This window comes from Chanos chanos, chromosome 1 (assembly GCF_902362185.1).
Source record: "Chanos chanos chromosome 1, fChaCha1.1, whole genome shotgun sequence".
Lineage (NCBI taxonomy): Eukaryota > Metazoa > Chordata > Actinopteri > Gonorynchiformes > Chanidae > Chanos > Chanos chanos.
Genome location: NC_044495.1, coordinates 1,946,541 through 1,963,549, shown reverse-complemented (window position 1 = coordinate 1,963,549; position 17,009 = coordinate 1,946,541). Strand labels below are relative to the sequence as shown.

General features: G+C 44.5%; 2 protein-coding genes and 3 non-coding genes across 5 annotated transcripts; all 5 read right to left on the bottom strand.

Annotated features, from left to right (window-relative positions):
- Nucleotides 1-4,915: 4,915 nt before the first annotated feature.
- LOC115813145 (ras-related protein Rab-35-like) lies at nt 4,916-9,457 on the bottom strand. Its single transcript, XM_030775756.1, has 6 exons — nt 9,189-9,457; nt 8,379-8,429; nt 7,901-8,024; nt 5,963-6,087; nt 5,476-5,600; nt 4,916-5,069 (listed from the first exon to the last, which is right to left on the bottom strand). The coding sequence occupies exons 1-6, from the start codon at nt 9,238-9,240 to the stop codon at nt 4,941-4,943; spliced, it is 606 nt and encodes a 201-aa protein (XP_030631616.1). The 5' UTR covers nt 9,241-9,457; the 3' UTR covers nt 4,916-4,940.
- Nucleotides 9,458-10,030: 573 nt separating this feature from the next.
- On the bottom strand, nt 10,031-14,086 carry rplp0 (ribosomal protein, large, P0). Its single transcript, XM_030775645.1, has 8 exons — nt 14,044-14,086; nt 13,431-13,544; nt 12,935-13,110; nt 12,245-12,332; nt 11,980-12,126; nt 11,590-11,775; nt 11,046-11,186; nt 10,031-10,251 (listed from the first exon to the last, which is right to left on the bottom strand). Exons 2-8 carry the CDS (start codon nt 13,482-13,484, stop codon nt 10,093-10,095), a joined length of 951 nt encoding a protein of 316 aa, XP_030631505.1. The 5' UTR covers nt 13,485-13,544; nt 14,044-14,086; the 3' UTR covers nt 10,031-10,092.
- LOC115827171 (small nucleolar RNA SNORA63) lies at nt 11,350-11,479 on the bottom strand. Its single transcript, XR_004025918.1, has one exon. It is a non-coding gene; the product is annotated as a small nucleolar RNA SNORA63 (small nucleolar RNA).
- LOC115827193 (small nucleolar RNA SNORA63) lies at nt 12,414-12,543 on the bottom strand. Its single transcript, XR_004025920.1, has one exon. It is a non-coding gene; the product is annotated as a small nucleolar RNA SNORA63 (small nucleolar RNA).
- Nucleotides 13,201-13,330, bottom strand: LOC115827182 (small nucleolar RNA SNORA63). The gene has a single exon (XR_004025919.1). It is a non-coding gene; the product is annotated as a small nucleolar RNA SNORA63 (small nucleolar RNA).
- Nucleotides 14,087-17,009: the final 2,923 nt, after the last annotated feature.

Below are 17,009 nucleotides of genomic sequence, written 5' to 3'. Positions count from 1 at the left end.
ATAACCCCATTCCTTTAGACATTACCACAACTGTTGTGTACTTCTAATGTTCTGCTCTATGGAAACAGAACAGCCATATTGCACCTGATCTTGTACGCACAGGTGTGAAGAGTCGCCTGACCGAGTCAGATGACTGAGTATTACAGGCACAAACAGTGTTTCCTACACGCAGGTCTCGGGCTGTTTTTTGGTTTGTTTGTTTGTTTTATTTTGTTTTGTTTTGTTTCCCTGGTTCTGTGTGGCTATGATTGGGGCAGGAACAGGGAAAGCTGAGTCAGTAAGTGACACTGGAGCCGAGACGCAACCTCAAAACCAGACCTAACAATAAATTATTTCCATGGACTGGGTTTTTCTTTTCTTCTCTTTCTGTTCTGAGCCCAGTGAATAAGAGGAGCAGTGCTTGTGTAAACCGTCTTTAAACGAGAACGCGTGTGCCGTTCCAGGTGTTGCTGACCTGTCAGAAATAGGCAGCGCCCCCTGCAGCCCTGGGTCAAGATCTGGCTGCTGATTGGCATGTCTCTGCAGAATCGTTCTTTCTACCGCAGGTGCAGACGCGAAGCTCTGGGGCCGTTTCTCCGTGACATGGCGTCTGTGGGGAACTGGTCTCCATGGTGACTCCACAGTGAAAGCCATGGCAACAACCCCGTTTGGTCGTGTAGTTGATGGGATCGCTCAAAAGATGAAACAGAGACTAAACGGACTTATAGGAAAGACTACAGGAAAGAGCAGGTGAGCTCTGAGAGATCCTCAGACCTGTGGTTGACGAGAGATCATGAGAAGGAGGGTAAAAATCCATCAGACCTATGAACATTCACAGAACATCTGTGTACCGTTGGTTCTGATCCGATGATTCAAATTTACATGACAACTCTGTGACTGTGTGGATGCAGAAGTGTCAGACTGGGCTTCATTCTGGTCAACCTGAATCTGAACTGTGTTTGGTTGAGGGTTCTCTCTCTGTTCTGTGTGAAGAGTTACTTGTCTTATGGAGACACACAGTAAACCTCTCTGCACAAACATGGACAGAAAACGCAAACAAGAGAAGGCCATTTTAGGAGGACTGTAAGAATTACTCTGCCTTTTGGAGGAATTGTAATTTTTGTAACATTTAAAAATCAACTGTGATTCTGCTAATGTATCATCCGTGTAAAAAGGTATGGAAAGTTAGGTGCTTATTCAAATCAACCAAATATTTGAGTGTTCCTCTATGCACACAATTATTTCATAAATTGTGCTATTTAAGACACTGCATTTCAGAGATTAAAATTTGTCTCTATTTTGTGATGACATTAAAAAGCCACACTACTTGAATATTGTAATTTAAAATATTATCCAAGTTCATCTAGAGCAACATTTTTTTCAGTCTACGTAACACACTGTTGAAGTACAGGGGTGTATTCCAGATAGCGGGTTTAGTGAAAACTCAGAGTTAGTTAGCTCAGATCAAGTAGTAAGCCTCCTAATAGAAGAGCCCTATGGCTTTCTTTTGCCAGGAGAATGAAGCCATAGGGCTCCTCCGTTAGGAGGTTTACTACTTCACTCTGAGTTAACTAACTGAGTTTTCACTAAACCCGCTTTCTGGAATACCCCCCAGGTGATTTTTAAGGGGGGGGGGGGGGGTGACATCGTCTATTTTCCTCTACATGAATGTTTACGAAATTTCATGAAGAAATACGTCACGTCCTTACATCACTCGTTTCGAGAAAAAGCTGGCAATATCAGAGAAAAGGTTAAGTTCTCGAGAACTGAAACGTTTGAAGTGTTTCAATATTCACGTTATGAAACTTGGTGACAATTGCTGCAAGGAACAGAAACACAGCAGCCAAAAGACACTGCACCCACTGGGAAGAGAAAATGTCTCTGTGGCATAATTTCAATTTTAGCTAAAACTAACCAACTGACAAAAAAACCCCGAGGGATGCTGCGGTGAAATGTACTCTCAGATGCATTCTGAAAAACTCTAAACGGCTTCGGCTACACTGTTCATCTTCCGTAGATCAGTCTGCATACTCGCATCCATTTATATTCGAACTCCGTCAGATAAATATCTGCCCCTACAGTAATCTTAAACGAGCAATTTCCCGAATCTCCCCGTCCATCTTGGCGTAAATTTGATTTATGACGGAGTGCTTTTTGTTTTGTTTTTTTACAGTAAGCGTGGTTTCCTCTGAATTGCTTTGATTCATGTGGTCCTCCAGCGTCCGTTATACCCGTGGCGAAGAGGCGAGGGAGATTAGCTGCCCGAGAGGGTCAGCACAGAACTAGTAATTCAGTTACTTAAAATATCTTAACGCAGATCAATCAAACGGTTTCGTAAAGTGAAACACAAAACTGCCTATCAAATGTTTGTGATCCAGCATTGTGTGAAGGCTTGATTTGGCGCCACCTTCTGGTGGCTGAAAAAAAAGCCCATACCGCGTTTCTTAAATTCTTGTAGAAATGTAAAAGCAACGACTAAACAAATAAAAATAAAACACAGGCTTTCCTTAAAAAAAAATCAGTTCTCTTAAAATGTTTATTATTTGTTAGATTCATGGTGGGGCAAAACAATGAATGAGTGGCAATATATTTCAGGGGTTTTTTTTCCAGTGTACACCAGATCAAATACATTTACACATATAAAAACACACACAATTACGCATAGATCAGGGTCTATATACACACATGCGTGTTTCTATATGTGTCATTCTGTATGCATGTGTGTTGGGTATATTTGAACACGTTTATGCACACGCACACGCACACGCACACACACACACAAACTTTAAACACCATGCTCTTCTCAGTTCTGGATGCAATCATGTGTTAAACCTTGGAAGGTGCAGCACTATGCATTTGACCTGCCCCTGGGCTTTCTCCAGCCTTGCATGTACTGTGTAAGTCAGAAACCGTTACTGCCTGTGATGGACTGTCTCTGTGCCGTATATCTGTTGTGTATCAGCCCAGCAGACAGACAGGCCTAAGTAAGAGTTACATGGGAGTGTTTGTCACACCGTAAGGAAAGGCTTACGAGGCGGCTGCTGATTGGGCGTGTGTGTGATCATGTGTTTATCTGTAATGGAGTCACTGCTGTGAGACTCCTGGTTCTCTCCTGGAGTGGACGAGCTCTGGAGCAGGTCACCCTTCCAGCCCTGATCCTACACAAACACGTCTGGTCTACTCAAACTCAGTCCACACACACACACACCTAGGATTATTTGTTTCAGATGTGTAAGAACAGGACTGGGTCAAAATCCGGAAGACGTTTAATCCTCCAGGATCAGAGGGGCCTAATCCAGAGTTCCAGTGCATCCTACGTTAAACCTCTCACTTTCCTCTGTCTCACTCCTGCTTTCCTCAGTCTCTCTCCTGCTTCCCTCTGCCTCACCCCTGCTTTCCTCTGCCTCACTCCTGCTTCCCTCTGTCTCACTCCTGCTTCCCTCTGCCTCACTCCTGCTTCCCTCTGCCTCACTCCTGCTTCCCTCTGTCTCACTCCTGCTTCCCTCTGTCTCACTCCTGCTTCCCTCTGTCTCACTCCTGCTTTCCTCTCCCTCACTCCTGCTTTTCACAAAGTCTTGTTGGCTTGTGTCAGAAACACAAACTGGAGTGTGTATCTTAACACACACATTCTTGTGTGTTTGTGAGTGTGTTTGTTCGTGAGCTCAGTTTCATTTCATGACTGGGTTCAGTAGGTGCCTGTATGTCCATAATGATGAAATGATGTTGTGAAAGCTGGCTGGAAAATTCTAGGGCAGAGGTCACCGACTCCCACGATCTAAAACAGCAAACTGGATTGATCTGACCAGAGCACGGAGAGTCCAAACCCAGTCTCCGTTACCAGTTACGCTAGAACCACTCAGAACTCAACGCCACTCGCTACCCTTAATACTCTCCACTCAAACCCGCCGCTGGAGAGAGACGCATGTGTGTGTGTGTGTGAAAGCCCTCAGGTCCAGCATCAGATGCACAGCTGTGTCCAAACAGGCTTGTACGTGCTAAGACTCCATGTGTCCTGAGGATCCCAGCAGATCCCCACCAACCTTCACTCAATGGCACACAGTTCCTTTCAGTCCGAATCAGTGTGTCCGATTGCTTACAGTGGTATAGTTTTGTTAGTAAAAAAATACAAATTTACAAAAAAAAAAAAAAAAAAGGAAGAAGAAGAAGAAGAAGAAGAAGAGGGGGAAAGAGGGAGAAAATGAAAATAAAAAGAACGAGTGAGAGAAAGAGCGAAAGGCAAAAATTAGTCTCTGAGAGATTGGCAGCAGAGCGGGTGTTTGGTCCATGGATGTCAACGTGGGGTGCATTTCAACTGCCACGAAACAAGAGCACTGCAGCGTGATTGGCCGTCGAACAGAAAGGGGCGGGGTATGTAGAACCAGAGGGAAAAAGTAAATCTCCCCTTGGCTCCGTGAGTCTGATTCAGTGATATGTGTTCAGATTTCTTCCTCATCCCCCTCCTCCTCTTCGTCATTGTCCGTTGGCACAAGAACGTGTTAATTTGTGACTGGCGTCAGAGGCGACTTCAAATTGCATCCGAAAGCTATTGGAGGAGCAGGTTAATGAGTTTCAGTCCCATTCTGTAGGTTCCAGCCTGATGTTGACAAGTGAGTGTTATTCCCCATTAAACATGGAGTGTTGCTGTGGCAGTTTTCTTCCGAGAACCTTCTAGAAAAGAAAGATGGAGGATGGCGATGCTAATCGAATCCTGCTAAAAACTGTACATTTAAAGTTTGTACACGCCCATTTGATTCCCATGTCCATTAAGGGCTCCTGTTGTAATGTCATTAGTAAATCTCTAAATAGATATATCTCTTTAACTGTCGCTTCAAAGTTCCTCTCCGAGCCTTCTGTATTGGCTTTGTCAGTTCAGTGATTCTCTGTGTTTTGTTGCGTGTGTATGTGCATGTGATTGGTGTGTGTGTGTGTGTGTGTGTGTGTATGATATCCAGTCCGGTCTGTTAGCAGCATTTTTTCTTGCGTTTGCTGTTTTTGCTGAGTTTAACCACCTCACTCTGTTGCTGTTGCTGCTGCTTGGCCATTGACTCTTTCCGCGCCTTCAGGACCAGCTCTGTGATACAGTTAAACATCTGAGAGAGACAGAGAGAGAAGCAAAGGATGAGTGAGACAGATGACCGGTGATAAACACAGGAAAATATCTGTCAGCCTAAGGAGAACAGCCAATCAGTACTGAGCGAGAAGAGGCTCTGTGTAAGATGTCACCATGACGACTGGAGCAGTGCTGAAGGCAGATCTTTTTCCTCTCCATCTAAAGCCTCTGTCTGGTCAACATTTCACCCATGCTTTTCAAACAAGCATCTAACCCCCTCTGACCTCCGAACACATCAATCTGAGGGCATGACCTCTGACCTCCTAAGAGACTAAAGACATGACCCCCCCCCCCCCCCCCCCAACCTTCATTAGTCCAGTTCCATTCTAGTCCTGTCCAAGGGTCTGTGCCAATCCCACCCAAACCCAAACCCAACGGGCACCCACATCTTCCACGTTGATGTTCTCCTTGGCGCTGGTCTCGAAGAGGCTGATACCCATCTGTTCCGCAAACTTCTGTGCGTCGCTGGTCTCCACCACTTTAGAATTCGGGTCGTCGTTCTTATTGCCCACTGGGCCGGGACGAGAAAGGAGAACAAGGATGTGTGTGTGTCAAACTTTCTTTTATGACTCCAAACACAATGAAACAAAAGAGGAAACCATTCACAATATGAGAAGCATATGAGTAGTGGTAATAAAGCACTGTTCACAGCAGTTTATCACGACCACACGTACGGTTGCACCCTCCACGTGACTAAAGCAAGAAACAGTGTCACAGACACAGCCACACTTTCAGTAACACATAAAAATGCTTACAGTAAAGAAATAAAGAAACCTTCGCTGGAGATTTGAGACATCACACATTTCAAAAGTCAACGATCAATCAAACTGAAACTTACTTCAAATGGAACCACAAAAACCAAACAGGTCCTACCTAATATTCGACAAACGTCATCACAGTTCTGATTGATTTCGTGAAGCCACCGTTTAACGTTGACGAACGATTCAGCGCTGGTGACGTCATAGACCACGATGACCCCATGGGTGCCCCTGTAGTACCTGTGGAACAAGTCCAAACAACAGCGGTTAGGACACTTTCTACACACACTGCACAGCCGTGCCGCTCTTCCGGGGAGGGGGGGTTATTGGTGGCCTGCGAGTGGTATCACTTCCTATGCTGATCACAAAATCAAACTCTCTTGACAGGAAGTGGTCTGCACTGACCTGCCAAGCACAGGTCTGGAGATCGACTAACTTCTGCTTCTTCAATTCAGCTGTTTATTTACAAAGTAAAAAAGACCAGAGAACCTCCTTAAACTGGCCAAGCAATTCATACTACTTATTCCAGACTGAGAGAGAGAGAGAGAGAGAGAGAGAGAGAGAGAGAGAGAGAGAGAGAGAGAACGAGAACTGATAAACAGACAGAGATATGCACTCAGCAGGTTTGAACACACAAACACACACACACACACAATTTTCTTGTGTTCACACGGTCAGCTGCATGGAGTTTTTCCCATAGCTGTAGAGAAATTCACTTACTCTAATGAGAGACCATACCACTGCTCTCCTGCATACCAGCAGACCACAACAACATCAGCACCTCCTCCGCCTCCTCCGCCATCCGCAGCAGCAGGAGCAACAGCCGAGAATCTCAGCGCGGTGCACTCACAGCCACTACAACACCTTCCACATGATCACTGAACGTCTGTGTGTGTGTGTGTGTGTGTGTGTGTGTTCAATCTGCATATCAGCAACAGCCAACAGAAAGCACATCCAGTAATCAAATTACAACTCTGACACTGTTGCACAAAGTGCATAAAGCAGCCTTACTAAAAACAGAGCACTATTTCTATCGTAGAATTGCCCTTTTTTCAAGCACAACACCTAAATAAATCCAAAATAAAGTAGCAGATGGAAAACACTGTTTGCAATCGGCCGTAAAAATAACTTCCCTCAGCTTGGGGGAGGGGGGGGGGGGGGACTCTTCAGGTAACCAGAAAACTCCAGAGAAGACAAAACGGACTCCACCGCTTCTCAGTGTATTTAAAGTGAAGCACACGCTAGAGGGACACGCTAGGAGGAAGACGCCTCAGACTTGCGGTTTTGCACTGTCTGAAAAAAAGGAAGTGAGAAGATTTGAACAACATATCTCACTCCATTTGCACGTCTGGTGGCAAAGTGTACACCAATATTAAGCTGCGACTTCCCACAATACACCAGAGCCTAATTAGAAGACAAATTCCACGAACTGTTTTTGGATATCAACGCTGCACACACACACGTCGGTGCATGAAATGTATCAAAGGTATCAAAAGTAAGATGACAAAAAAAGTCACCAACAATAAGACACCAAAAACTTTCACACATGCAACATGTGCAGCACACCGAGACTGCAAAATTATGATGTGTCTATGACAGGAAATTCATGACCACACACAGCATACACTCCCACACGCACATATGACATCTAAGTTAAAATATAAAGAGCACAACATTTCGTGAACTCATCTGTGTGTCATCGATACATAACAACATCAGTATGTGCTTAAAACACGTAAGCATGATTTGAAAATTACAGGAGAAGTAACAGACTACTGCACAGTCTGAGTAGGAATGAGGGTGGAAAAAAAGAGAGAGAGAGAGAGAGAGAGAGAGAGAGAGAGAGAGTGTTGAGGCTGAGCGAAAGAGCAGAAGGGAGAGACACAGAGAGAAAAGAAGAGTTCACGACCATCTCAGCACTCAAAGGCATTCAAGCCCAGGGCTCACCCCAGGGGACACGGAGACGCTGCAGGGCCTAAGGCCAAACAGGACGAGGGCTACAGCTGGCCATCCCCTCTCCCTGTCCGGTGGATGAGGTGAAACCAATACTCACGTGGAGGTGATGGTACGGAATCGCTCCTGTCCTGCTGTGTCCCAAATCTGTAGCTTCACTTTCTCCCCGTTGATCTCCACTGTTCGGATTTTAAAGTCCACCCCGATGGTGGTGATGTAGCTGCCTGCAACAGAAACGCAAACATTAGCACGGCAGCACCGGTTTGTGCGCAGCCGTCGTCAACGCCAGGGAAGCACGCTGCCATGGAAACCAGCCCCTCACAGCCCACAACTGAGCAACAAGGAGAGGAAAATCCTTAGATGAACTTTTTTTTTTTTTTTCTGTGTTGGGACAAAGCACATAGTCTGGATTTTATTTACTTAAGGCTTCACGTGTGGTTTTGATTCAGCCTGTGTTAGTGGTCCTGGTTCGAATTGTATTGCTGAATATGACGTATGGGGCTTTTTGAGGAACGAGTTCCCTTATCGGTATTGTTCACCGACTTTAGTGTTCAAACCAATTGAAAGAGGAATCTTACCTGAGAATGTGTTGTCAGCAAACCGCAGTAACAGACTGCTTTTCCCCACACCTGCACACACGAACCACAGGACAGGGATGAGTGAGAGGAAAAATCATATGTCTTATAATGCTCATCTCACACAAAGATAATTCACGCCAACTGAGCACGAGCTGATACGATGCAGGTACCAGTATGGACATCATAACTTCGAGTCCACACCCAAAAACAAAGTGACTTAAATTCTCCGAGTGCTAAGACACTCAACCTCCGGTAAACAGTAAAATCAGAAATTTTACAGTTTTCTACAGAACCATGGACCTAATCGCACAATGGCAGCTGCTGAACGCACATTAACCAGATTTGTATCACAGATGGATAGCTAACTAATGATTCCGCGATACTGATCAGTAACTTAGTTTGTGTTTAATATGATGGCTAGTCAGACAATCACGTAACTACACTGCTGTGAAGATAATCATACTGAATAGGTCTGTTGACATGCCAAATCCCAACAACTTGCTTGCTATCCAGTTAGCAAGATAAGCTATCTACTCCCCGCCCTGATTTGGTAGCCAAGTTTGCTAAGTCTTCGCATTACCCCCTCTCTGTTTACCAAGCTATAGAAACATGGCAAGACTGGTTACGTGCATGATATAAACTGGCGATCAATGTCCAGAAGGGCCCGGGTCTGGTTAGCAAGTGAGTGTAAAATAATTCATACAACACAGAAGATCACACATAGACAAGTGAAGAACCCGATGAGATTTCCGTGTCGCTTCAAGCTAACGATTGGCCTATTTCCCGTACGCATCCTCGGGCTTTCCTTACCACTGTCCCCGATAATGAGCAGCTTAAACAGGTAATCGTAGTCTCGCGCCATCGCTGTGGTTGACGACTCCGCTCCTATTCGTCGTTTCCCGCTCCCAGCGCTCAATGTCTGGAGAGAGCGATGTCCAGGGATGTGGCTGGTTAATTTTACCCTCCCCCGGCCGAGAGGTAAATTTTTCTCCTGGAATTTCTCCCCTTAGCCGGCGGGTGTTTTACAAGGCTTCGTCGTCAGATGATCACACCCATCGACCAAAACGCACGGTGATTCCGATCACAGATCGGCTAACGTGCTAACTACTGCTGAAAATCCCTCCCACCCTCTTAGCCATAGACTTCACTCCTGCGCAGCCGCAGACAGCACAAGTCACACAAGGCATGATAACCACCGTACTGAAGCGCCAGACGCTGAAGTCTGAAGTGTCCACACGTCTTTCTGAATTTGTTCAGTTTTTAGACTCTGTCCAACAATGCGGTAACTGTAACGAATACAAAATTTCATACGTCTGGCTGAGGTCCAGCAAACCAGTGACAAACCCATAAAGCGCACTAATACGCCACCAAATTTCAGGGTAATTATAGGGTTGAATTGCCAGACAGCCAACTTCATTACTACTGTCTAGAACACTGAAATGTCTTCACTCTATTTTTTAACTCGGTTTATGTTTTTTATACAAAGGAAACCAGATTAAATAAGGAAACATTAGCCATTTGACTTGTGCCTGACTCAGATTTTGACCTGCTGCAGTAACTCCTGATCTGCCCAGAAGAGTTGAAATCAAAGTGAAAAAACAAAAACAAAAAAACACACGACCCAAGTCTTTAAATAAACACAAAACAGAAAATGTGGTTCAAGATGTTGTTTTTATTATTGTTTATCAGCAGGAAGTGGTGATCTCTCTGCAGTTTAGTCGAACAGGCCGAAACCCATGTCCTCATCCGACTCCTCAGACTCCTCCTTGGCCGGCTCGGCGGCTGCAGGAGCTGCAGCTGACGTGTCCTCGGCTGCGGCTGCAACAGGAGCTGCAGCAGCAAAGGCAGAGGGGTCAGCCAGATATTCCTTCACCTGAGGGAGGAGAGGAAAAACAAAAAAAAAAAGGTCAGACACCAGGATACCACTTAAATGTAGTCCCTTTATTAATCCCACGATGGGGTTATTTCACCTCTGCAATTTAAACCATCCCAGGGAGCAGTGAACACCACACACACACACACACACACACACACACACACACACGTTTAAGAGCAGCGAGTAGATGAGCACACACACACACGCAGCCCAACTGCTCCCCCCCGGTCCTGGGGATCCTGGGGACTAGTAACATTACAGTTACCAGTTACTTAATGCCAGTAGCACACCATTTATACTGGTAAGCTTAGCTGTTTTGGCTCTGCCCAGTTCAGTGTTGACAGTGTAACAGCCAATCATGCCACTAAGGGCTTTGGTACCCTCTGAGCGGTGAAACTGAATGTTTCACCCTTACTCTAACCCAGTATCACATGAGGGAGAGTCATCACTGCTAGACAGCGACGTATAGTCTCCTGAAAAACCCTTATGGTGTTTAATAGTCCCACGGTATCAATGTGGACTATTAAATAGCATGTCTAAACCTGGGACCTGAAAGACAGAGCCTACAGGGAAAGTGGCTGAATAACTAGGAAACTTGGTGAATACTATGGTGTACTTCCCAAGAAAGTGGAAAATTAACCACCGATCAGTGATGGAATGCTGGCAGGCACAGACTGACCCTGAGTTGTATCCTGCAGCAAAATTTCTTGAGAACTTAAATAAGGACTTTGTGGTCACAACTATTTTACACAAGGGGGGGAAAAAAAGAAAAAAAAAAAAGAGCGGCTTGCCTTCTCGGCCAATGGGAAGGTGTAGTCCGTCTCTACGGCGACAGCCAATACCCTCTTGTAGCCATTGATGATGGAATGAGGGATGGAGGCGAGCGTGGGGTAGCCGATCTGCAGACACACGCTGGCGATGTTTCTCACACCCTGACGGAAAGAAAAACAGAACAACCACATCCTGAATGTCACTGACCTCTTACCACCCAAACCATTAAGTACCAAACTTTCAAAAGGAGGAGGGAAAAAAAAAAAAAAGACCAATTTCAAAGATTCAAACAGAACTGAGACCAGTGTCTTCACATTTGGAGGAGTGTTTGAGACCAAGCGTCCCTGCCTGCTGGGGAGATGCAGACAGACAGGGATAGTAGGAAACAGGTTTCTTTATGCAGGGGGAACGACAAAACAGCACCGCATCAGCTGTTCTGTAACTTAACCTGCCATTCCAAATCACTCATATCCCACAATTCACCTTGGAACCCATAAAAACACAAAACCCACTCAAAGACCAGGCCCTCCTCCCCCCCACCCCAGGGGACTGAACATCACTCACCTCCAGGAACCTCTTATGCAGGGTGTCCTCGGTGATGTCCAGCACCTCAGGGCTGTAGACGCTGCCGTTGTCGTAGACCTGCTGGATGATCAGCCCGTAGGAGAAGGGCGAGATGTTCAGCATGTTCAGCAGCGTGGCCTCGCTGGCACCCACCTTGTCTCCAGGCTTGATCAACTGCACGTCGCTCTGTGAACGTGGAATAAACAAAACCAGATAAATACTGGGTTTCCCCCTTCACCCTGACTCTGTGCATATCCAGGGGGAACTGTTATTCTGAGGAGCAGTTCAATGATATGCCCCTCAGTGTTGCAGGGACTAAGCTGCTCTTAAAACCTAAGGATGAGTCTGACGTCTGATGACGCCGGGCATCTTCCACGGCTGAACACGTACCAAGATTTCAATGGTTCCTCTGGAGATCTTGGTGGTGATGCCCAAAGCCTGGAAGAAAGAGGTCTTCTCAGGTCCCAGACCAGTGTTCTGGGCTGGCACTGTCACCTCACAGGGGGCGATGGCACCGGCACGGGCAGCAGCTGGCACCTAAACGGGGAGAGAGACCAGATCAGCGTGAAGACTCAGAGCGTCACGACCGCGTCAGCGGAGGCGTCTGATTAAACAGGCGGGCGAGAGGAGTCAGGGGCTGGGAAGCAGAACTCACCTTATTGGCCAACAGCATGTCCCTGACCTCGGTCAGATCCTCCTTCGTGAAGACGAAACCGACATTCCCACGGATATGGGGAAGCAGTCTGTAAGGGAGAAGATTCAAGGTCATTCATTTATGAAATGCATTATGACCCAGACAAAGCCAGTGGCTAAGGGTGGTGAGAGTGTTTGAGACCAAGCGTCCCTGCCTGCTGGGGAGATGCAGACAGACAGGGATAGTAGGAAACAGGTTTCTTTGTGCAGGGGGAACGACAAAACAGCACCGCATCAGCTGCCCTGTAACTTAACCTGCACTGGTTGCTCTCAAGAGTCAACATGAATCAAAAATGCTGACCCTGATATAATCAACATGAACATGAAAGGCAGCACGCTCTATTTACCCAGCCACTTCCATACGTTAATTAGTGAACATTGAGAAATGCAATGAGGATAAATTAGCACTGTTGCTATGCCTGTAACACAATGCAAAGAAATAACCAATGGAGTAACACCATGTAAAGACTGCCGAGGGGGCTACTTAAACCATAGGTTTTTACCGCAAAACACGAACATATGACGACAGTCTTATTAATGTGTGTGTGTCAAACTTGACCATAGCTCATTACATTAGCGCCACTTTACCAAGTTCCTCTAAATCACCCATCGTTTTTATTTAACAAAGCAAAAATAGCCAATCAATACTCACTTCTCCAGAGCAGGGTTGTTCTCGAGGTGTCCACGGATGGCTTTGCGCATCATGGTGTTTTTGCCCATCAGGACAACAGCCTTGCCACGCAAGGACAGACGGATCGTCTGCATCTGCTTAGAGCCGACATTGTCCGCGCCCACGATGAAACACTTAGGATAGTCATCCAGCAGTTGCTGTAGAAAACGTAAATCGACTGATTAAGAACTGAAGCGACTTGTTTTGAATATTCGGTAGTCTAAAACGTGTGTGCTGTGTTATTTGGAGTGTTTGAGACCAAGCGTCCCTGCCTGCTGGGGAGATGCAGACAGACAGGGATAGTAGGAAACAGGTTTCTTTGGGCAGGGGGAACGACAACACAGCACCGCATCAGCTGTTCTGTAACTTAACCTGCCCTTTACAACTACATGCCAATCAACGGGACTTAGGGGTGTTACATTATTTTTATGCGTTCTGGACTATATAAACTTTTCTCAGGATGTAAGCGATTACTTACGATGATTTTCATAAAATAGTTGGACTTCCACGTGGCCCTGTCTTCCCTGGGCATCTTGGCAGTGCTTCCAAGGATCGGTTAGAAGCCGGTTTAAAGACAAGGTAGAAACTTCACCTGGAAGACGTTCGAGCAATACTTTAATACAGAATCGCAACGTTTCTCAGGGACATAACAAGGTGCCAGTCAAATTCTGCTAGCTAGCTGAATAACTAACTTTAAGCACACTGCTAACATTAGCGAACACGTTTCAAAAGCATTTAAATCAGCCAGCGTACCAAGCGTTCTCAACCTAGGCCAGTTAGGAACACGTGGACAACATGAGATAATAAAACATGTGTTAATACGCTAAATAACTGAATTACAACTCCTCGATACACCGCTATCTAGCCGAATCACACATGGCGTGGAAAATCCTCATGGGCAATATGGCGCCACGAAGGCCGTAAATAAGACGTTATTAAATTCGTATAATAATCTTGGCTTTAACTACACAAACTGTTCAGAAAATGAAATAACACTCTTGGTGTCATTTTGCAGATGAGTTTCACAGACCTACTTGAAAATCAAAACAAAAATATTTAAAAGTCTGTTCTCTCACAGACTTAGGCCTCACCTCACGGTAGGGACGCGTGAAAGAAAGAGAACGTAACAGGAAGCGAGCGGATGATATACGGTGCAGCGGTCCAATCACGTGGGTGTTCCAGAGCGTTGATTTCAAGAGTCGATTGGTCAGAGTCAGCATCAATCATACTTCAACCCCAGTTAGGAGGGTGGTTGAATATTTGGTGAGTGAATTATCTTGACACTAATAAAAAGATTTTTCCCTCAAATAAATCAAATTCTGTGGGTCAAACCAGTTTTACTCACAGATTACAGACAATATTATGTTATTAACAAATGGATTATTAATTAAATTCCTCCTTCCTCGATTTTTTAAACCATTTAGTTGTTGTTCTAAAGCTGAAATTCGCTTCGGAATATTTACTTTGGAATTTATTGGTTTTGCATATATTCTTATAACCATTCAAGAAGACTGACAACTGCAGTTTTAATATTAAAATCTTTCGATATGAGCAAATTCACCGTCATTGTTTTTCATGCCTTTACTGTCAGCAACGAAAACTTAAATTTGCACATTTAAAAACCCAATTTCCTGTGTACAAACTGACTGCACCCTACATCATACAAACCTAATTTCGACCATATCTCATGCCTGGACACACAGACTTAAGAAAAAAACACTGACCGGTTATCTTCAAAAACTTATGTTGGTAAGACGGTCCGTTTCTTTCTTTTTTTTTCTTTTTCTTTACATTTATCCCATTACACGGATGTCTTTACTAGGGGAGGAAGGGAAACCTTCATGTCTTCGGCCACTTCAGGGCAGGAAAAGAATGGCCACAAGATGGAGGCAAACGCCGTGGTAAATGGTACTAAATGACAAATAACTCACTTGGCAGCTTGATTATAAATAAAACGAAAAAGTAAGTTCATGTACTACCCGAAGTGGCGCACAGTTTAATTATTCAATAAGAAGCTGTTATCTGAGCTATAGAAATGCTCCCAATAGGTTAGATAAATCACCTCTTCCAACCGGAGAGAGACTGGTGTAGTACAAACACCGAACACATGTCGTTAGAGAAAACAGTTCTTTATTAACATTGATGACAAGAAAATCAAAATGCATCAGCAAAAAAAAAAAAAGAAAAAAGGAGTTACAAACCCCTTGGGGAAAAAAAACAGTCAAGATTAATTCACAAATAAAAGACGGGAAACAAGCTGATTTACTGAAAAGAAAAACAGGGATCATGAGAAGGCGAAATGTGTGGTTCCCTTTGGCTAAATATAAGGAGAACAGGTCTTTACAGAGAGCTCATAGCTGACCAATCAGAAAAGGGCTTGGGTTTGCCCACCCACTGGGATTGGCAGAGTTATAATATGGAAGCAAGGCACAGGATTGCAATAGAAATTCATTTTAAAAGAGAAGGGAAACAAAACAAACAAACAAACAAACAAACAAAAAAATCAACAAAACCCCATGGTCACGTACAGGGGTGTAAACAGCTGACCAAAACGGCCTAAGAGGAGATCGCTGTAACCCTCGTGCACATGTTCTCACTGCCGTGAAAGGGTTAAATCCCTTTCCCACGGACTACAGCCAATGACTCAGTAGTTACTCTGTTTTCCTCCTTTTTCTCAACCTCCATCCAAATCACCCGTGGCCCTATTTCAGCCATTAAATCAAACCTATTACTGCACCCACTCACACTCTGGGCAATGCACTGTTTCAAAAGGGAAACCAGGATATGTTCTTGTTGGTGGTTCAAACAGGACAAGTCCACATGCGTTTATCAGTAAGGCCAGTCTCTCATAGAAAAAAGACATCACTGCCCAAATATGGCACTGAACGTTTTGTGTGAAGCAGTCATATTGCTGGGTTTCAGTACTGTAGACAAGTATAAAGGACTCAATGACCACTACAATAGTTCAACGAATAGTAGTGAAGCTGCCAATGGAGTGTTCCTTAAACATCCAATCAAATCCCGGGGCTGACACTGCCCTCCTGTGATGTCATAATGCTAGCACCGTGACAACATTGCTCTGCTTTCACTAAAACTCAGTTTGGGAGACACTGCACAGAAATGCTGGCACGACAATACCTCATTCTTCTAATCGTGGATCAGAGTAGCTCAGAGAGTGAAATGAAATGGCTTTACTGAGAGCTCCCAAGGATGCCAAAATGATTATATATATATATATTTTAATTCTGTATTAAAAAAAACAACAACTAAGTGATAATTTCACAATGATTCAGATAGGCAAAATGTAAAATGGCCTTGAATGTAACAGAAAAGCCAGTTTAAGAGGGGGCAATTTATCTTAACCCCCCCCCCCCCCAACACCATGACACAGGAGATCAGACAGGAAGACCACTGTACCTCCAGACAATGAGATCATCGCCCGCTCTGGAGGACATAAACCTCATCAAAACCATCATCATCATCTCTATAGTCCATGCTGGACACGTTACAATATCAAACCTCTAACGATGAATGTGTGTGTGTGGATCTGTTTGTGTGTGTTTGTGTGCGTGTATATATAGATTAGGCTTTTGACACAAAACCGTAACTCAACCATATTCTCCGCTGGAACTGCCTACAATTAAGTTTGATTGTTAGAGCAAAAGTAATCACGATTTTTTTCCATAAAAGTATCTCACATACTCATATTACAGTGTATGCATCATAAAATTACTTAATATATGAAAGAAAAAAAAAACACCCTGACCAAAAGGAAAAAATAAAAGGTGAAAAGAGACAAACCGATGTGTTTTCCTGACAGTGGCTACTGCATGAATGAGACAGAAGTCTCTTCCACTGACACACTGCCCATCATCATTCTGATTACATACATCAATGCATTTTAAGACTTCAACACGTGTTTAAAAAAAATACAGTAGCAAAACAAATCAACTACAACAAAAGAAAAGAGATAAACGTAATGCATATTGTCAAAAAATATGCTGTTTTTAAAAGACAAACAAACAAACAAACAAACAGAAAGGCTCCAGTATCGTGA